Source organism: Electrophorus electricus, chromosome 1, assembly GCF_013358815.1.
Source record: "Electrophorus electricus isolate fEleEle1 chromosome 1, fEleEle1.pri, whole genome shotgun sequence".
NCBI classification, from domain to species: domain Eukaryota; kingdom Metazoa; phylum Chordata; class Actinopteri; order Gymnotiformes; family Gymnotidae; genus Electrophorus; species Electrophorus electricus.
In genome coordinates this window covers 30258617-30278967 of record NC_049535.1, presented here as the reverse complement: position 1 = coordinate 30278967, position 20351 = coordinate 30258617, and the positions used below count along the sequence as shown (strand labels likewise).

At 38.5% G+C, this 20351-nt stretch overlaps 4 protein-coding genes across 7 annotated transcripts; all 4 read left to right on the top strand.

Annotated features, from left to right (window-relative positions):
• The first annotated feature begins 988 nt into the window (after positions 1-988).
• Positions 989-3470, top strand: LOC113569881 (parvalbumin beta-like). 2 transcript variants are annotated; one of them, XM_026997957.2, is made up of 5 exons: positions 989-1075; positions 1547-1626; positions 2231-2357; positions 2615-2724; positions 3267-3470. In XM_026997957.2, the coding sequence occupies exons 2-5, from the start codon at positions 1566-1568 to the stop codon at positions 3287-3289; spliced, it is 321 nt and encodes a 106-aa protein (XP_026853758.1). In that variant the 5' UTR covers positions 989-1075; positions 1547-1565; the 3' UTR covers positions 3290-3470. The 2 variants fall into 2 exon arrangements, with proteins under 2 accessions (XP_026853758.1, XP_026853757.1); XM_026997956.2 differs by having other exon boundaries at positions 2225-2357.
• A 1652-nt stretch (positions 3471-5122) lies between these two features.
• Positions 5123-6544, top strand: LOC113569874 (parvalbumin beta 2-like). Its single transcript, XM_026997949.2, has 5 exons — positions 5123-5141; positions 5307-5387; positions 5668-5800; positions 5910-6019; positions 6286-6544. Exons 2-5 carry the CDS (start codon positions 5327-5329, stop codon positions 6309-6311), a joined length of 330 nt encoding a protein of 109 aa, XP_026853750.2. The 5' UTR covers positions 5123-5141; positions 5307-5326; the 3' UTR covers positions 6312-6544.
• Positions 6545-8137: 1593 nt separating this feature from the next.
• Positions 8138-9897, top strand: LOC113569873 (parvalbumin beta-like). The gene is made up of 5 exons (XM_026997948.2): positions 8138-8217; positions 8781-8847; positions 9013-9145; positions 9269-9378; positions 9468-9897. The coding sequence occupies exons 2-5, from the start codon at positions 8787-8789 to the stop codon at positions 9491-9493; spliced, it is 330 nt and encodes a 109-aa protein (XP_026853749.1). The 5' UTR covers positions 8138-8217; positions 8781-8786; the 3' UTR covers positions 9494-9897.
• Positions 9898-13435: 3538 nt separating this feature from the next.
• On the top strand, positions 13436-16769 carry pvalb8 (parvalbumin 8). 3 transcript variants are annotated; one of them, XM_026997999.1, is made up of 5 exons: positions 13436-13580; positions 14067-14131; positions 15214-15346; positions 16034-16143; positions 16480-16769. In XM_026997999.1, the coding sequence occupies exons 2-5, from the start codon at positions 14071-14073 to the stop codon at positions 16503-16505; spliced, it is 330 nt and encodes a 109-aa protein (XP_026853800.1). In that variant the 5' UTR covers positions 13436-13580; positions 14067-14070; the 3' UTR covers positions 16506-16769. The 3 variants fall into 3 exon arrangements, with proteins under 3 accessions (XP_026853800.1, XP_035384639.1, XP_026853799.1); XM_035528746.1 differs by lacking the exon at positions 13436-13580 and adding an exon at positions 13628-13757; XM_026997998.2 differs by lacking the exon at positions 13436-13580 and adding an exon at positions 13782-13929.
• Positions 16770-20351: the final 3582 nt, after the last annotated feature.

Sequence of the window (20351 nt, the reverse complement as noted above, 5' to 3'; positions counted from 1 at the left end):
TAATAACGTTGCTTTTTTGCAGCAATAAACGTGTGGGTAAGCAAAAGAAAAAGCACAGTAAACTATGTATAGGTTAAGAAACGTCCTTGGTTATATTATCCTTGTGTTTGGATGGAAATTCACAATATTTTTCATATGTTGTCCCATGATCACAATTTGTGTTATAGATTTGTATGTAACTCATTATATGCCTGATCTGTTATTGACAGGAGGGGGCTCCGCAACTTCCATACATGGAGAGAAATGTTTACATCTTAATCAGATTAGATTTGTTGTTTGTCCTACTACATATTTACTCACATCTGTGAGTTCAAGGGATGGAGAGATTGTTTACAAAGAATTTGCAACGATAATAAACTGTTGTTTGTTTGTTTTTGTGAGTCCTAATGTTTATTGCAGTACAATAAATCAAGTTTCATCAAGATCCCTAACAGGGTAATCTTTGACAAATAAGAAAAAAATAATAAATGAATTCAAATGAAATAAATAACTTAATAGCAGTTAATAATTAATTAATTATTCAAATACATTAAGTACCTCTAAATACCTCAAGTACCTCTAAACATAACAGGGTATGCACAGAGTAATAAATAAGGTAGAGATATTATACTCATACTGTCTCTTAAGAGAATAAATAATTTAGAGATTATTCTGTGAAACAGTATTTGAATACGCTTGCCTTTGTTCACACTAGGAAGCCTGACTACCTGGCTACCTCATTCTATCTCTGCACTGTGCACTGGACAGTTATCGCTAAGGCCATCCAAAACAAAGAATGCTCATGCTTCAACAGTAATGATGGTATAATGCAATATTATCTTAACATTTTCTCAGTCATAACAGCAAACTTCAATCACAACAGCAACTTCAGGGGGCTAGTTATTAACCAGCAGCCATCAGAAATCATCTGCTCTGATTAGCTAATGAGAAGGGCGGTGTTTTATTTGTGGCAGGGAGTTCTCCCTGGGGTTGAGAATCCAGGCACTTTCTGACTCTTGCAATCACAGCCCTGCATTCAGGTGGACGCCACAGAAGAAGGCTGCTCTGCAGATAAAGGCTTATCACTCAGCTGAAGGTTAGTGCTCACATGTGGCCAAGCTTCACTTGTTCTATTTTCACTAAAGCTCGCAAGTTTTGTTTTGAGCTTACTGTGTTGAGTTAATTTGTCACAGTAAAACAAAGAAAAAATATACTGATGCTGAGATTTATAAAAAAAAAAAGTTAATAAACATGTTTTTACATTCACATAATCTACATCCATTTTAAAACATTTATTGTTAAGAATATATTGCATGTTCATTGCTAAATGTGTATAGAAGCGCAATAAGATTATATGTATGTATTTTTTACATTTAAAAAATTATTTTTCAATGCTTGGTTTGAGCCAGTGAGGAATACATTTACATAATTATAATAATTATACAAACCTATGACTGCTGCTAGGTAACTATTTCACTGCTTAACATATATGTGGTGACACTGATGCTGTGTAGTTAATCTTTTGCTCTTACACTTAAACCTTCCACTTAAATCTCCATGAGTTCAGCCTTCAGGTGGACCCAAGCATGGCATTTGCAGGCCTACTGAAAGAAGAGGACATCACTGCCGCTATTCAGGCTTGTCAAGGTCTTCTGAAGGACACAAACAGATGCCCACACAAACAGATACACACCCCACCCATATTCACCAGAACCCACTTATAGAAATCTTAACTACCGGAGAGTCCCGAGGGCTCATGCGTAGGGGATGGTTGGATGCAGGTAACCAGGCAGCCAGGGGGCTGGGGAGCCATTGCCACCTTGGTACCACTGTGACTGCGCTAAGCGCACAAGGACAGTCTGAACCACCATGCATGTCTATTTCAAATCCCACTTGCTCATGATTATTCATCTGACAATTCTGTCTGTTTGGAAAAAGCAAACAAAAGCACACCATATGGAGATGCAAATGTCTGTGTGTTTAGTCGTGCCTCCAGAGCATGCTATTACTGCAACTTTATTTTTAAGCATCAGTATAAAAGGATGCATAGCATCACAATGCCTATTTTAGAAATAACATCAATTTAGTTACAAGTTGTAAACCACCTTTAGACTTTATTATTGTTGTAATTTGGAAGATTATCTTATAAATGCAAACGGGGCTTAGCAAACAAAATGAACCCCTAACTGAGTTTTTTCCCTCTTCCTTGCTTTCTCTGTCTCTTACTGCTGTTGTATCACATGAGCTCCAGGCACTTTCACACACAAGACTTTCTTTGAACAAGTGGGGCTCTCTGTGAAGTCAAGTGCAGAGGGACAGACGGTGTTCACAGTCCTTGACCGAGACAAGAGTGGATTTATTGAAGAAGAAGAGCTCAAGTAAGATAAGACATGGAATGGTACTTTCCAGTGGAACTGATTTTGGTTTAGCACTTCAGTTTACAACCTAGATTAGATTTTTCATTTTCAGAGTGCAATAATGATACTTGTTTAGAATATTTGAAATCATTTTTAAAATGTAAATAATAGAACTGTGGTAAGTGTTATATAATTTTTTAAAAATCTACTTAAGATGTCAAGAATAACTAGACGCTGAATGAGCTCTTTTCACTTCTTTCACCTCTTTGTCTGTCCAGACTCTTTCTCCAGAACTTCTCTGCAGGTGCCCGAGAGCTAACAGATTCGGAGACAAAAACATTCCTGGCAGCTGCAGACCATGATGGAGATGGCAAAATTGGGATGCAAGGTAAAAACATCCTTAGAGAGTTAAGCCTCATGAAACACACTCTGCCTGCAGTCCCCTGGGAACTTGAAGCAATCCTCACAGCGCACCTTTACATTTACCCAGAAGAGTAACGCAATCAGGGGTGCTGCCAGGGGTTTGGACCCTACGAAACGATATAACATGAAAAAAAATCACCTAATGTACTAATAAATCATCTTTTAGGGCCCCTGTCAGTCACAGGGTCTTAGAAGTATCCTAATCTAATAAACTGATTTAGGTAACTTTTCTGTTTTTCTCATATTGGCAAAAACGTTCCTAAGGTGCTAGATCTCTGGGTGTAATAACTTTATGCTTTTATTCTGCGATGTTGGTGTAAAGCACAGGTTACATTTTTGTTATATTTAAATATATATCAGTGTAGTGTTACACTGATCATTTTGAAATGGTTATTATTATTAGCATATTGAAATTAATTTAACTGATTTTTAAGGTCTTGTTCTACAAGAACTGTGACACAGAAATGTATGTGTAATTAGTATTTGTATGTCTTTTCCTGTCCCCAGAGTTCTGCACACTTCTGAACTGAGATAGTGACGTATCCTCTGGACTGATGAACACCTGTGATGTTCTGCTTTCTTTTTGCACTCTTTCATCCTCAACATTGTGTCTGTAGGGAGCTAATGAGCATCCGAATATCCAGTTGCTTCAGACGAACTTTAAAACTTTGTCTCTAATCATTTCATAATTTAATGAACTAATGAAATGAAATAAAGATCAGTAGTTCACAGATTATGTCTAACATTTTATTGGTCCCTTATGTGACAGAACTGTCAGTGAATATACAGGTACAGTTAGGTAAAACATAGTTAGATGTTCTGTAGATCAAAATACCCCGTATAACTAAACTGTATAGTCAGTGGGTAACAAAGTGTACTTCAGCTCTAAAATATAAATTATAAATTATATGAATAATTTCATTCCAAATTCTAGAGTGTTAAATAAATTGACATATTACCGTTATTATTTAATGTCTACATATTACATTTTTTAGTCAACTGGTGAATCAGGCAAACTGATTGTCATTCCCTTCCTCTGGCAAGGTTCCCTCTGATCTGAGCTTTAATTTCCATCACTACAAGGAGAATGGCAGGTGTGCAAAATCTAATACAGACAATGTCAAAAGATACCACATCAGAGATATTTTAAAAATAACTTGTAGGTTTGCTATCTTACATTAATATATACTTACAGATTTACCATAACTATAGACTATAAGAAGAGCCAGAAGAAATAGAGACTATGAGCTTTCAGAGGTTTTTCTATAATTTGCTTGGACGTTTTTGGTTCATTGTATGATTGTCTTCCTGATGAAAAAGAATGTATGTAATTATTTCATTTGTGTTCATTGCATTTTAATTTTTTTACATTCTTATGTTAAATTGTGGATTTAAAGTAAATGTTATTTTATTATATATTAATTTCTGGCCTAAGAGAAACATACCTATTAATACCTCTCAAATTATAACAGTGATTTTGTGTTTCCAATTAGGCCTGTGAAATGAAACTGCTCTAAAACACAATATTAATTAAGTTTAGCTCATGTGTGAATGAATGACCGCATAACACAAGCAGGGTACAGGAGGAGGTGACTCAAGATGTCTATACGTCCCACACATGTTTCTGAGCATCGTTTGAGGGGTTAAAAATAGCCCAACTTGACTACTGGACACATATTTTCAAAACTATTCGCTAGGCCTACATGAGGTATCTATTACTGAGCTACAAACTCCTGTAAATGGTGAGGGTGGATGGTATATAAGACGGTAAGGAAGGGACTGGGACACACCTCGACTTACTCCTTTGGTTTTTCACTCGCCTTAGAGAAGAGCAAGGTGAGTGAGATGCCCGCTACCTTCCGGATGACAGCATCATAGCAATCTGTCTTCAGTTCTGCAGAGATTAGGATTTTGCCGCACAGAGAAAATTATTTATTGTGGTTCAAAGAAAGCATTGCAACGCATGGACAGTTGGCTTGGGAATATTCTAGTGATTGAGGAGGCTGTCTACATTAGCACCGGCCAATCAGAAAATTGGACTTACTGAATCTCCTTGCTGCGTTCAGCAGAGGCATTCGTGATCGGATCAACTAAGGATAAATCATGACCAAGGAAAATCATCAGGGCCCTTCAGCATGACTTTTATTTTGGTCCACATGGTCCACAGCTCAAATGTGCATCACTTGAACTGTGGACCAACTTAATCATTTACTTTGCACAGACTGTGTTGTTTGTGAAAGGTCTGACCTACACTAAATAGCAAATGCTGACCTGCTGTTTAATTTTTAAGTCATCTTGAGTAGTAATTCCATGATGCAGCTATGCTTTTGCAAAGTACCACCATTTAAATAATAGGACTTCCCGTTAAGGCATGTGCAGAAGGTCGGTCTACACAGTGAAACATGTCGGATAAGCAATATGTTATACAAGCACATTTATGCAGAACGTTATTAAAGCCATAGAATTTGATGCTTACACAGAGCAGGAGTTTCCTTTAATGGTAAACCCTTGCTTGCCCTTTTATCTTTCTGTCTGATGGTCTTGCAGCTTCATCGGACTTTGAGAAAATGGCTTTTGCTGGAGTCCTGGCTGATGCTGACGTCAGCGCAGCTCTTGCTGCCTGCGAGGGTAAGGCACTGCCTTTCTTGCTATTTGCACAAAGAACTCTGTAGAAATATGAAATTAAAGTTGTATTTTTGAAGTGCTCTGAGAAAATGATGTATTCTTATAGCAATAGAGCAAATGACAGGAAAACTGTGAGAAATAAGTGAGAAATAACTAAGAGAATAAATTTTATGAAACATGATTTGTGGCTTGACTGATGGCTGTCATCATTCCCTTAGCAATTGCTGATAAGAAATGATCAGGTATGGCATGCTAACAATCCTCCAATAATCTCGGTCTACAGCCCCTGACACATTCAACTACAAGGTTTTTTTTGCCAAGGTTGGCCTGTCCTCCAAGTCTGCTGATGAGGTCAAGAAGGCTTTCTCCATCATTGACCAGGACAACAGTGGCTTCATTGAGGAGGATGAGCTGAAGTAAGAACTCATCCGTGATACTATGGGCACAGTTCTGTCTGACCTATTGGCATGTCTCCGAGTCGACAGCAGCATGGGTGAGTGAAAGCGTGTGTGTCGCCTTTTGCAGGCTGTTCCTGCAGAACTTCAAGAGCGGTGCCAGGGCGCTGACTGACAAAGAGACCAAGACCTTCCTTGCTGCTGGTGACAGTGATGGCGATGGCAAGATCGGAGCTGAGGGTAATTTAATGCACTCGTCAGGCACGTGACATAGCAAACCTCGGTGATGCGGGGAGGACCAGAGGAACTTGGTAAATGCCTCCATGACTCAGCTTTGAGCATGGAGACACTGAGTAGCGAATGGCCAAGAGATAAGTAGAAATATCAGCATCAGTGACAGCAGCCGCATACGCTTGGAGGTGTGGAAATGTAAGTAGAATAGCTAAACAGGAAGTGGTTTTCATGTAACTCACTAATGGTAGTTTTATTTCTATTTCATCTCACAGAGTTCGCTGCTCTTGTAAAGGCTTAAATTTCCATCTGACCAAGACTCATCTCAGTTCATGGAACCAGAACCCAAGCTACTGCCCACATCTCTTTCAGCTGACCTAAGATCATATATATTTTTTATATCTTATTTATGAAATTACTTTGGACAGTTTACTTGACATTGAACACAGTGTCCTTAGATTGTGTTGTTAATGTTATTTGGATGTGTTTTATTTCAAGCCCGTTGGCTTGTGCAGATGTCTCTTATGCACTTCTGGGGAAGAGTGAAAAACAAGGAATAAATGTCGTTTTGGTGTAACACGTCTTTGAGCACAGGGTGATTTCTCGCCTGCTTTCTGCTGGTGCTCACACATTAGATGGTTATTTTCAAAAGTGCCTCCTAGTGTTCAGGGACATCATAAACTCCCAGGGTAGGGAGCTCGGAAAAGGAAGACCACAATCTTGACACTCTAGCTGCAGAGGGAAGGCCCAGAGATTTGCTGTGATGCATTGGAAGGGATTTGCAAAGGATACTTTTCACATGCCCAATTACAGTCCTTAGTGGCTCTATGGATTCTCAGAATAGCCCTAAAGCAGAAAGGCAACACTCTGGACAAGTCTTCTAAAAAACTTTTAGCTTTACACATCAGGGCATCTGTTTAATAAAACCCAACCCTAATCATTTTAAATTGCATTTGACTAATATTTGGTTAGTCAGTTAATTTTCTGATAGTATTTTAAAGCATGCAGTATCTTATGATGTATAACATTGTATAAAATAACAAAATCCCGCTTTGTTTTAAAAAAGACATTTATTGTACACTAAAGTGACGTAGTAAACCAACAGAAAAGCGAATACAGCAGCGCTATCATCCGCAATGTTCCTGTTCTAAGTGTTACTATATTCGTCTGGTGCGATAGTGCTGCCCTCTGCTGTTTGAAATAGCATGCAATAACACTCAGAAACAAATTATGTCTAATTCACATTGTAAAAAGCACACAAGAAATACATTTTGTCATTTGCCCTTTGGGACCATGAAGAGAAACTAAAAAAACTGCCACAATATAGTTAATTCATTGACTGAAAAATAATGTAACTCAAATAGGATTAATTGGTTCTAGCATCCAATCAAATTATACGTTAAAAAAAGCAAAGCACAGCAATAACATTTGACTGAATGCGAAGAACTTCAATGTATAATTTTATTATTGTAAATGTGAATATCCAGAAAGTAAACATTTACAGTCCTAAACATTCAAAATGACAGCAATGTAATTTTATATCGGTATCGATTATACAGTAACTCTATAATTAATTGCATTCAGTTTTGGGGTTTTTTTGCTGGCAAAACGTAATTTGGCCTAATAATTTCGAACGTAAAGAATGGCGTTTATTAGGTTGCAGCTCTAACAAAAAATCTTAGTCAAGCCCATACTTAAACACTTCAATGTAAATGTAAAGTTGCGTTTCATACCTTACATTCATCCAAGATAACGATTAAACACTTATATCTTGTAGTAACAAGAGACTATCGAGCTTCCTATGTACGAGGCGAGCCGTCCTCTCCTTACGCTTCCTCGGGAGTTACGCCAGCCTTCAGAACAAGTGACCACAGCAATATCCATACATGCACTTTTCCACATTACGCAGTTTTGCCAGCAGCGACAATTTCAACCGTATCAGCAGCATGTATTATTAGCATTGCGGGATATTACAGACTTTTTTCAAACTCACCTTTTAAGCTTCTTCGTTTATGTAGATAAATATAGTACGGTCTGTCTACTGGACACACTTCAAGCACCCCCCCCCCCCCTTCTATTGGGTGTCCGTTACATTATGCCTCATATTTCGGGTGAGTGAAGGTATATAAGGTTAAGAGCAACGGCCAAGAGTTCACTGCAGTTGCTCGAGTCTTCTGAATCTACCCTAACCACCAAAGACAAAAGAGGTGAGTTTCCATGCAGAGAGGACCCATGTCCATCGGGACGACCACAGGAGGGACATTCCGGCTTTACTGAAATTCTATAGGAACAACAACATTCTCGATGGGACCTGCAATGCATTTGCAATAGGCCTTATCAAACCATTTGCGATCATCAAAAAATCCTCATCCTCTGAATCTCCCTTGGACTTACTTTGGATGTGAGGGAGAACTTCTCCTCGTGCTTTATTTATAGAGGACATCATCATATGTGGACCTTTGGGATATAGCATCCTCATAGTGACCAGTGTGCCATGGAATAGATTGCTACACATTTCTTGGGGGTTTCTTTGCTCAACTTAATTACACGAATGAAAATAACTGAAATAGTGGTTCGAAAGTTAAATCATGACAGCGAACAAATTCGAAACCAAAACATGTAACTGAATGAGGAAAGGACTTCACCTGACGCCTAACTGCAAATGCATTGCTTAAGTGAGATTAGAAGCATTCGAGAGTCAGTTTAGAGATGGAGAAATGTATTGAAGCATCACTTATGTTATATTAATGTTACATATTTTTTAATTTAGCTAAAGATGGCATTCACCGGTGTCCTAAACGACGCTGACATCGCTGCAGCCCTGGATGCATGCAAAGGTATTTATACTTTCACTGATATATAAAATCACAGGTTACTCTAGGCAGATTTTTATGCGCCTCAACAACAACAACTACTACTACAGCATCATCATCATCAACAACAACAACAACAACAACATCATCAACAACAGCAAAAATAATTATTATTATTTTGTTTCTTAGCCGACGGCTCCTTCGACCACAAGGCCTTCTTCCAGAAGGTCGGTCTGACCAGCAAATCTGCTGATGACGTCAAGAAGGCTTTCGCAATCATCGATCAGGATAAAAGTGGCTTCATTGAGGAGGATGAGCTGAAGTAAGGACAAACTTTCTTCATGGGGGAAAAAAGAAAGAAAAACTTAAGCATTCCAAAAACACTGAGAGTCTGTCTGCTCTGTGGGCTCTACTGCATAACTTCTGATGCGCGGTTTCTCTACAGACTGTTCCTGCAGAACTTCAAGTCCGGCGCAAGGGCACTGACTGACGCCGAGACCAAGACCTTCATGAAGGCTGGAGACACCGACGGTGACGGCAAAATTGGAGCTGAAGGTAATTTCTTTGTTTCTTTCTTTGTTTTAAATCATTACACATCGCAATAAAATTCATTTTTCTTCTAATGCCTTGTCCACTGTTCACAGAGTTCGCTAGCCTGGTTAAGGCATAATTTGCTTCTGACCAACCAACACCTCTCGCTCTAAAGGAACAACTTTGGCCAAGACCTCCCCATTTTCATCTGACTATAAATAATTTTTATACATATGCTTATGAGAAGTTTCCTCCCATGCAGCACACTGTCCAAAATGATGATTGTGAATGTACCGCGGCTGTGTATCCTGTCTTAAATATGAATTTTGCTTACTGTAAAATCTAATGCACTTTTACGGGAACGGACGATAAGAAAAGAATAAATATTCTTTTGCAATTTCGACTTTCTTTCCATTCTTCTAAAAAAAAAACCGTAGGTTACACCTCACACAGTTATCATGCAGTTCTCACAAAGTCATTTACGACTGTAACCTATCTAACTGTTTAGAAGAAAAAGTGAAAAAATAAAAGGGTCTAAAACTATGACATCTTACGCCTGTCTTTGAACTGCGGTGCGCTTTGAGATGAACAATATAGCAGCCGGAACAAACCAAGCAGGCCACAATGGTCAAATAGAATCTGACCACAGAGAATTAAAAGTGTTGTCTAATTAGAGATCACGATCATCCTTATCACCAATATTATTGCCGGTGTCATTATTACTTCCGCTTAACCTTACTCTCATTTTGATTGCAATGGTTGTTAATTGTCCTACAGCTGTTTTTCGAACGCAGCCTAGCATAGGGATAACCAATTACTGCACTAACCATATTAGCCTGGACTGTTTTTTCTAGGTGTCACTTTTAGGGGACGTCAGTAAGCCGCGGTTCGTTTGTTGTACAGCCGACTGTTCTTACTTATGTTGTCCATTAGATGGCAACACTTTCTCACGAATCAGTGAATATGACCGATTCCCAAATTGGCGACTCTAAGCGGTCAGTTACTTATTAATAGGACCTCACAGGCGTGGCCAGACCTGTTCCTAGAGATCTACCACGATGTGGCTTAGATTCAGCCCTCAATTCCTCTCATCAGACTTAAGACACCAGGTAATCATCAAGTCCTACATCAGTTAAACCAGGTGTGCTATAGACAAGAAACATCTAAACCATGTCATGTAGAGTTCCTCCGGCAGCAGAGATGAGATCATTGAGCCGAAGGATGTGTGGTGTCGGCTTAAGGCATGACATTACTGCCCACGAGTAAAAAGAAACACTGATGGATCCAGTGTCCTACGGAGAGCATGCCAGCCTCTTGAGTTTCTCCCTCTGCAACATCATCAGAGGTTATCGGACTCATGGAAAGTCAGGATAAACCTCAGGTCAAAGTGAAATTAATCAGAATATGTACTTTGCCGAGCTTTAATGTAAGTATGTAGCACTGACAGACCCTAGGGAGGGGGACACGGACTCCCTGGTGCCCACATTGCTAAAGTGCCCTATAGAGATGCAAAAACAAGAGGAAGTGACCTTTTGGCTGCCCTTCACATGGGAAAAAAATATTGAGTGCTAATGTTAATCTTAATTAAGGATAAAGACTATTTCATCATACATGATGCATCATTGCTATTTGCGTGCTGGTCAGGCCCCACATTGTGCAGTAGGTGCCCATTTTATTTATTTATATTTTGCCCTGCCCTTCAAACAGCCTGAGTCTGCCTTCTGATAGGATGGATATGAGCCACTCTGCAGCAGCTGAAGCTGAACTAAAAGTTGCCAGCACTTGATATAACCAGCAGCCTTTACATGTCCCTTTCAATGAACTGCTGAATGGTGCAGAGCAGGCACACAGACCCATTTCCAGTTCCAAATCCAATGAAAGGAATTCCACTTAAGGCTTTATTCGTTCCACACAAATATTTAAGAATGTGACTTTTAGCATTCTGAAAGGGGCATCTGCCCTGAAATGGTCATGCAGAAATAAAATCCATTAATGCTCAGTGGAAATAATCACAAAACTGTTAAGGCTACACTGATATTCAAGAACAAACATTTTCAAGCCGCTTTGACATTTCCTTTTTCTAGCGTCATAGAGCTTCACTTAAAGGGAATAAAGGAAATAAATAAAGGTTCTACTTGGTACTGATTGGTGCATCTACATCCAACATAAGAGGCCAAACAAATGAAAGTGGATTCTCATATAAAATCTTGACGACAATTTGGATAAATGCTTTATTCAACAATTTAGATAATAACAATAATAATAGGAATAATAATAATAAGCTTTATTAGAAACATTAATTCATTAGAGACATCTTGTCTGGGTATAGTGATAGACAACACAATATACAGTTTGGGTTAGATATTCTTTCACTTTGCATAAGTAGTCAGTTTCTGATCACAGTGTCCACTGCTGGTAAAAACTAAGATTGTGCGTGGCTGACCACTGTCAATCCAGCCATGACATTAAAGCCTGACTAAAGGACAGCAACCCCACTGTGCCTATACCAGCACAACACACAGTATTCCCTGGCACAGCATCACCATATCACTCACTGTGGTGAGAATGCTCCATCATCCGAATGCTTCCTCTCAGCACAGTTCCTGTGATGACCAGGGTGCAGGGTGGTCAACACATGGGCCACAGTTGTAACTGTACACCTGTAAACCTGAGAAGCACGTGAACCTAGGAACAAGGAATGTATTGCGGATGATAAGCAGGGATGAAACTGCTATACATATTTGCCAATAACATAGAACAAGAACATTCAACATTATAACTGAGGATTTTGTCATGGCATCACTGCAACAGTGATGCGACAGTGTCAGCAGTGCCTCCTCTGGCCATCAGACTTCTCCCCTGACTTCTGGCCTAGCTGCCATGACAACCATTATCCTACACACCTGTCACTAGTTCCAGCTCTGATCAGCTGCCTTTCGTAAACCCTTCAGATTCGCCACATTAGCATGAAGTATTGCTAGTTCCTCAGTCTGCATACCAAGCGCACCGTTTCGTCTCTCGCGCCATGCAACGTGCCTGCTTCTTGTACTGGGTTTGCTCTTTTCCGGATACCTTTGCTTGATTTCTAGGACTGATCTTGACTGTGGCCTATTTTTTGTGCTCTACTTTGGTTTTTGTACTTCCCTGTGCCTTTTCCGCATTAAACAAAACTTGCAAACGGAGCCTTCACTGCTCTCTGAGTCTCAGTCATTAGAAACAGAGGGAAAGTAAGGCGACTTTAATTCATGCAGAAGTATCGGTGAATGGACCAAAAGATGTATTGCAGATGGGTTGTGGAAAAAAATGAGTCTACATGCCCTGAGTCAGCAAGGGATTAAATGATAGCACAATAACCTTTGGACTATGTGACATGAATACACTGCTATAAGATTTTGTGATTAACATACAGGGCTGTGTGTATACTTGGCCGTGTGGAACACACACACACACACACACACACACACAGAGAGAGAGAAAGAAAGAAAGAGAGAGAGAGAGAGAGAGAGAGAGATTGACTGACTGTAATATAGAAGAATTAAAGAGAAGGATTTGTCCATGAAAAAAATAAAATAAAATTTGCTATGGAGAATTGTTGATAAAACCAACAAAAGGAATCTTTTATCCAGTTGGTATATTTTGTCATTTAAAAGACCATCAGGAGGGTATTACAATTCAAAGCCAGCTTCAATTTCACTTAACTATATAAGACTGGCTGCATTATGTAACTCTTCCTTAATTAATGTCCTGATCATTTAGTATTGTTAATTTGGTATGGTTCAATCACCCTTCCTTCAACTGTCTGACTGCATGACACGATGGCGGGGGAGGGGTGGAGTATGGAGCACACAGGTACAAAAAAGTAAAGATGAGAAATCAAATGGGGTGGGTTGCCTTTTTAATGTTCATATTATGATTGACTGGTGAGATGGGAGGAACAGTGCAAGTCGCACTTATTATTTAATCTTACATTTACAAGGTCACTGCAGTGTCAGGACTAGTCTATCTGCACTCAGCTCCTGGGTGGATATAAATAGTAAAGGTTAATTAGTTAGGCAACAAATTTGAGCCGTGTCTGGCAGTGCGAATTTGATCCACAGACAGGTAACTTAAGAATTGCCTATTGTCCCTACAGTCAGACCTATATAAATCCCCGTTTGACAGACAGCGCACACACCACATTGCACTATCTCTCTGTTGGATCACCTACCTGGCAGCAACTTCACCGGGTAAGTAAAGGTATGCGCTTGCGCGCTGGATACTTCTTAGCCTTTCGTTTTTCATCTATTTCATGGCTGCAAGGGTTATATAGACAAGCAAAGAATTTTTGAAATGTACGACCCTTTCATTTTCCATTTTTCCTTCCTTTATACCTTTGGTCCTTCGTTTTTTTCTTCAAGCTAAAGGTGAAAAAAAACATACTCAAACGAAATTGTTTTATTTTCTTGCTGCTTTGCTTACTGTCGCGTGATAAAGAAGGTGCCATTCAGCTCCAGCAGCTTCGAGCGTCTTCTAAATTCGTGTAACGCAGCGGTCATTAGTTTCAGCCCTAAAAGTTTGTCAATCTAGCACGTTCTCGTAAGTATTTGGTGCAGTAGTCAGTATTTTTTCAATACTATAAGAATAGACGGACACGTGGTTTTATGGTGATAATTCAAATGGATTTACTGGCGTTTTGGAAATGGTATTAATTATTTACAACGGTTGTTCCTCAGGACTATGTCGCTCACGTCTATCCTTTCCGCTGATGCCATCGAGAGTGCTATCAAGGACTGCCAAGGTATCGATTTTCGCCGGGCGATATTGTTTGACTAGTGCTCTTTCATCTTTCATTAGCTAGATAAGTAAATGTAATAGATTCACTGGGTGCGTGAACCTGGGCTTTTCCCGAACAAAAATAATCCAGATGAAGTAGCCTATAAAATATGTTATTATCATTACGGCTCTACTGCTTAGTTAAATAAGATCCATCACAGGATGGTCTTGTACTGCTGTGAAATAACACGCAAGGGTGTATGCTTTGGGAATTTGTGGGTCATGTGGTGTAGTCTATTGCTAACTAGTAGAGGAAAAATCCATTTCCACGTCGTTATTAAATATTTTGTTGAAAAAAAAATTCATTACAGGCTATAAAATATAACGCTATTATGAGATAGTATATGATAAAACCGAGGTGATGGATATCGTTCTTGCAGCATAGAATGTCTCAGTTATGACCTAGTAGTAGAAATTGTTGAAACAGTAGTCTACTTTATGCTTACTGTCATCTCCCAACAGTGTCAGAATAATTTAGAAGTGTTACTGCATTGTAGCTAGTATTCGCAAATTAAACTTTTCAACTCAGCATTGAACCTGACGTAAAAAAATAATTGGACCTCAGACATTGTTGAATTTCTAACTGAGGAATTTGAAAGACCGTCAAAACCTCATGGTTATAAACTACAGCATAATAAACATTCGTCATACAACCCTTAGGCTTTTTGTCAGCTAGGCCATCAAAATTCAGATACCCAAATTCAAAAAGAGAAGACTGTAATGCCATGGCCTAATACATCAGATTATGTCTTAGAAAATGACAGAGCTTTATTATATGGCAAAAAAGAGACAGAGAGAGAGAGATTTTTAAGGCATAAAAGACTAGAAATTAAACAGTTTTATCACATACTTTCTAGTGAGAAGATACACTCTTGAACAATGTTGTTTCGCATAGTAGGATGTCATCCTGTGCTAACAGCCTGTGGAAGTGGATTTTCTGCCTTCTTGCAACATACCAGTTTTTTCTCACCACTTACATGAAAATAAATTGTTAGAAAATATTTTTGTTTCATAACACAATTTCTACGTTATTTTCTTACCACACAGCACCAGAGTCTTTCAATCACAGGAAGTTCTTCCAAATCTGTGGTCTATCTAAGAAAACTCCTGAGGAAGTGAAGAATGTGTTTGAAATTATTGATGAAGATGGCAGCGGTTCCATTGATGAGGATGAGCTCAAGTATGAACTGTGTCATACAATACAGACACACAAATAACTCAAACTTGTGAACAGTTGGTTGCAGGAATTTTCTCAAAAAAATACAGGAATGTAGGCAAAGAAATGTTATATACCATACTCTGAAAAGATCGTACCTGACACAAAAGGTAAGGCAGAAGATGCCGAAACAGGTCGACATAAGCTTTTTTGCATCACTGACAACATTGAAGTTGCCATTAGGAATTCAAGTGTATCTTCTCAGTGTTTCTTGAACTGTTGACATTCTTCACGAACATCCTAGCAGGGCAATGCTCACTATAAGTTAAGATACCCCAAAACAACAACAACAATGAAAATCACTTTACACTTTACATGTAAAATCTTCAAGAAACAGTTTTGTACAAAAGGAGCATCCTTTAAACCTCAGATAAAAGCGTTTTTTCTTTTGTCAATTTGTGGCATTGCAGAGCTGGCAGAATATACATTTTAATATTATCATGGTTGTTCAAAGTCTCCAAATGTATGCTTTAGGAAACATTTCAATGTTTAAATGGTTATATACAGAGCTGTAGAGTGCCACCAGTAATCATATTTAAGAGTTTGTATGCAAGTGTAGATGTACCATTAAGAATGCAATGATAATGTGATATTGTTTGAATCTAGATTCTTCAGAATGCAACACTAATGTGAAATTGTTTGTGTCTGTAGATTCTTCTTGCAGAAGTTTTCACCTGGAGCTCGTCTGCTGTCAGAAACTGAGATCAAGTCCATACTAACAGCAGCTGATGATGATAGTGATGGACAAATTGGAGCGGATGGTGAATATGCTTACATTCCTTAGGAATATGATAGACTACAGATCTTCTGCTTTATATGTCCCAGTGCACCTAGTAAACTGTGTTAACTTAAATAGGATTCATAAACTTAATTTTAATTCATTTGTTTAAAATATAGCTTGGCGGTCAGTTCAGTATGAAAGTATAACTAAGCTTTTTAATAGAAGTTACCAGTATTGACATGAAGTTGATATGTTTTTTGAGAAGCTAAATGAAAGTTCACTGGACTGACACTAAACCTCTTATCCTTATGACGTGACTGCATTCTGAATTCGCATGACAGAAAGGTGTAACACTGCTCCTTTTCCTTCCTTCCAGAATTCCAGACCCTGGTTTTCTCTTGATTTTCTTCTGGATGATCAGACTGCTGTTGCCTCGTCTCCTCTCACGCAATTGGACTTTGATTCAACGCAACATGCACTTGTTGTGTTCTACCCAATCAAACTCCTTTGGAAACTTTGGAAACTCCTAGTCATACCCACAAAATGAGCAGTTTATATTTGACTTTTGAATAGCTATAATGGAGAGTGCAAATGCATCTCCCCAAAGGCACAACTAACTCAAAATAAATGGTTTTAAGTAAATAAATAAATGGTGAAACATTCCAAGCATTGTCTCTTGTTTTGTGTTGTGGTGAATATTAAAAACACAGGACATTGACCGTTGGGGCTGTATGTCATGTCTTATTCAAATGCTGCATTTGACGTTTTGATATTATACAGTGAAGAACATGCCAGCTGTATTTCTCTGCAATAGTGAGAAAGATATTTAACTCTCTTTAAGAAGTAAAAAACAGTGGCACCTTGACTTGACTGAACATTCGGCCAGTGATCGTGTGTAACGGTAACTGAGAGCACTCGAGGGGTGGACAGGCATGACATGCTAAGTGTAAAAGTGACATGATCATCACATGGGCTTTAAGTGTTGTGGAAACCTGAGAGACTGACACTGATGCATAAGTGTTATAGGAAGCGCAAGTGATACTTCGGCACAGGTACGCTGGAAAATGAAACCTGGATTTGACCAGCATTTGTTTACATGGTATTTACAGTAGAAGATCACAAAAAAAAAAAAGCTATGCAGTTTTCCTCATCATGCCCTGCTATTCTATATCATTTGATTCTAAATGCTTAATGTCAAAATGAACAACTTATTCAGTTCAAATAGGCAACTGGACAGCAAAAGTAGCATTCTGAAAAAAAAACAACAACCCAGTAAATATTTATTTTAGTTTTCCAATAACAAATAGGCTATGAACATAAATAGCTTTAAAACACAACTGGAACACAACACACCACGGCCAGTACCCAGCCAGCTCTCTCTTTCAACACACACCTACCATGGCACTTGTTCACTTCCCCGGGCTCAAGCACAGGTTTATCATGCTCCTCATCTGGTCCTTGTTATTTCCTCCCTATTTAGCCCCCACAGGGGGTCCGGTGCTTTTGCGTCTATGCTGCTGAAAGCCAGAAGCTAAGCGATACTCTAAAGCCGACTATGACTCCCAGGCCACTAAACGTCTTTTGAGTTGTTTATTCGTGACAATAAAGATTCACTTTCTCTTCCCTCATGCCTCACTCCTGCTTTGAAAATGCCACAGTATTATATTAAAGAACTAAATTTAGTTGTATAGTTCTTTTATAGTTTTAGAATGTATGTTTGTGTGCTTAATGTGGTTGCTATAAAAAAAAAAAAAAAGTAATTGAGTAATTTTGCAAAGCTCATCAAGATATTAACCATAAAATGGATATTCATTCTCCTTTAGATAACATATCAACTTTATGGTGCAGTTGTGGCTGGGTGGTTTAGGTGCTTGACTTGTGATTTGTAGCTTGCTGGTTTGAGCCCTGCTGCTGCTAGGTTGTCCCTGAGGAAGGCCTTTTGCCCTCAGTTGCTCCTGTCTGGGTTTGGGCTGCCTGGCAGTATCCTAGCCCAATGGCGTTGATGGTGTAGCAGTCTGCAATGGTACACTGTGCTTCTGTTCTACTGTGTGACTGACTGACTGAGCAACTTCATCCTTGAAAAGGAACATTTGGCATGTCCCACTCTGCATCCTCAGATCAATAATTGGCTAAATGTAAGGTAGCCTTCTGTTGTAACAGTTAGCTATAAAATCTTAAAGTGCCATGATGCTCCAACAATGTCTCGCTCATTTTACACCACGGAGCAATTTACCTTAATTCACTCTGCAGTAACAGTGATAATGTAGCTGCAGCTGCAGAAAGGTGCTTTTATTAGTAGTAGTTTTATGTCAGTAGGTAAGAAAATTATGCAATATGAACTATATTCTAATAAAGTCTAGAATATATAGTGCACAGCTTGTGGGTCTGGGCAGCAGAAATAGAGCAACAGAGTACTATTTCCTGATATTCCTAAATTCAAGACTCTGTCAGCAGATCTGTTGAGTACTCTTCAATACAGCATGTTAAAAAACTGAAGGCCTAAATGTTAAAAAAAAGAAAAAAAAAAAAAAGATTCTGTAGAGTTCATTCTGTAGAGTAGATGATAGTGAACAGAAGTAGTCAGTAGCCAGTGTTGGAGTCAGGGTATTTAGCATGTGAAAGCATGTAAGAGACAGATGGTTCATTCTCACAAACGCATATGGCTCTCCTTCTACCCCATTTGATATCCAAAACACACCAATAATGTATTCCATTGCACCTATTTCCAATAAACACAACTGGAAATACCTGAAAGCATTCATCAAGCATTCATCTGTCTGGATGCACACTTGTTCCCTGCAACAGGCAAATTCATGTAAGCCTAAATGTGACTCACTTAGAAAGCAGTGACATGAGCCCAGTGGTAATCAACCAGTTGTAATCAATAGCCATGTTCTGAATATGTTATTACTACACGGAATGGAACGAGTCCACTTTTAATGCTTCACTTAAAGGACAAGGCTCAAGGTAATCTTAAACTAGACAGGGAAGGAAAAGTTCACGTGGGACGATATGGACAATGATTGGCAACCTGTTGGGAAAGCTTCAGCTACTGGCTTACATCCATGCACAAATGGAAGAAAACCCTGAGCCCCAAGACCATGTAAGATGGCATAAGATATGCTAAAGTCAAGTCAAACATCACCCTCAGATCATATAAAATATGTTAAAATGTTAAAATCTCATTAATATCACACTACAAAGAATAATAATGATAAATGATAAGCATAGCTACGCAGCTACTCTTGAAGATTCACTGTAATTTGTCATTTTTGCTGCTCTGTCACTGTCTCTCTCTCTCTCTCTCAATTTTATCTTTTCTTAATCTTTATCTTATCTTAATTTTGGTGTTGAATGATATATATATATATATATATATATATATATATATATATATATATATATATATATATATATATATATATATATAAAATGATAATGATATTGATAACAAATTATATTTTCTATGACTAATAAAGGCACAAGTATGTGTTTTATAAAAATATTATACACCACTGGTGATCAGCAGCTGTCACAAATACAACCTCGCCAACCAGCATCAAGCTAACGCTACATTTGGACTGAGCGTACTGATTACTCATGGAAAATGTTTGCTGGCTTCAGACTATAACTGTAGTAAAATAATTAACAAAATTGTCAACATCACAAAACGATCATTATAACTAGAACGTATCAGAAACAAGGAAGAATATGTGGGGTGCAGCATTTTATTGCTAGTTTATGGCTATTTCCATACTCAAAGACTTTATGGAAAAAGAGATTCTTCACCCCTGAATAAACCAGAAGGTCCACCTTCACAGTTTTCATCCAACGTGCTAAAGTAGGGAAGGTAGGATAAAGACTCACTGAGCTTATCGTCTTTTACAGTCATTCGCCATTCTATGAAAAGGACTGTCTGCATGCCCTTAATAACACTTTGATTCCTATAATGTGGTTGACATGTGTCACACGAAATACATTTGCCAGTCTAGTTATGAGTGAAGTTTAAAGCATTAAAATGCAGTATCTGTGGCAAAAATAAACAAGGATGTCCTTTGGTTCTGGAATGTTAAGAACATTGTTGTAATGTGTGGTTTTGTTCCATTAACTTGATTTAATTTTGATTTTAAATTATAATACATAATAAAATATAATAAGATCACAATCAGACTACATGATAACTGCACATTTTTATATGGTGCTCTTTTTTGGTGTTATTCATGCCCTATAAGACTCTTATCATACTGG

Excerpts from the sequence above, each read along its gene's own strand:
- LOC113569881 (XM_026997956.2), top strand. The coding sequence starts at position 1,566 with ATGGCATTTGCAGGCCTACTGAAAGAAGAGGACATCACTGCCGCTATT. Across the intron at positions 1,627-2,224 it reads CGCTATTCAGGCTTGTCAAG|CTCCAGGCACTTTCACACAC; the intron begins GTCTTCTGAAGG and ends GTATCACATGAG. Across the intron at positions 2,358-2,614 it reads ATTGAAGAAGAAGAGCTCAA|ACTCTTTCTCCAGAACTTCT; the intron begins GTAAGATAAGAC and ends TTGTCTGTCCAG.
- LOC113569874 (XM_026997949.2), top strand. The coding sequence starts at position 5,327 with ATGGCTTTTGCTGGAGTCCTGGCTGATGCTGACGTCAGCGCAGCTCTT. Across the intron at positions 5,801-5,909 it reads ATTGAGGAGGATGAGCTGAA|GCTGTTCCTGCAGAACTTCA; the intron begins GTAAGAACTCAT and ends CGCCTTTTGCAG. Across the intron at positions 6,020-6,285 it reads TGGCAAGATCGGAGCTGAGG|AGTTCGCTGCTCTTGTAAAG; the intron begins GTAATTTAATGC and ends TTCATCTCACAG.
- pvalb8 (XM_026997999.1), top strand. The coding sequence starts at position 14,071 with ATGTCGCTCACGTCTATCCTTTCCGCTGATGCCATCGAGAGTGCTATC. Across the intron at positions 15,347-16,033 it reads ATTGATGAGGATGAGCTCAA|ATTCTTCTTGCAGAAGTTTT; the intron begins GTATGAACTGTG and ends TTGTGTCTGTAG. Across the intron at positions 16,144-16,479 it reads TGGACAAATTGGAGCGGATG|AATTCCAGACCCTGGTTTTC; the intron begins GTGAATATGCTT and ends CCTTCCTTCCAG.
- LOC113569873 (XM_026997948.2), top strand. The coding sequence starts at position 8,787 with ATGGCATTCACCGGTGTCCTAAACGACGCTGACATCGCTGCAGCCCTG. Across the intron at positions 8,848-9,012 it reads AGCCCTGGATGCATGCAAAG|CCGACGGCTCCTTCGACCAC; the intron begins GTATTTATACTT and ends TTTGTTTCTTAG. Across the intron at positions 9,379-9,467 it reads CGGCAAAATTGGAGCTGAAG|AGTTCGCTAGCCTGGTTAAG; the intron begins GTAATTTCTTTG and ends CACTGTTCACAG.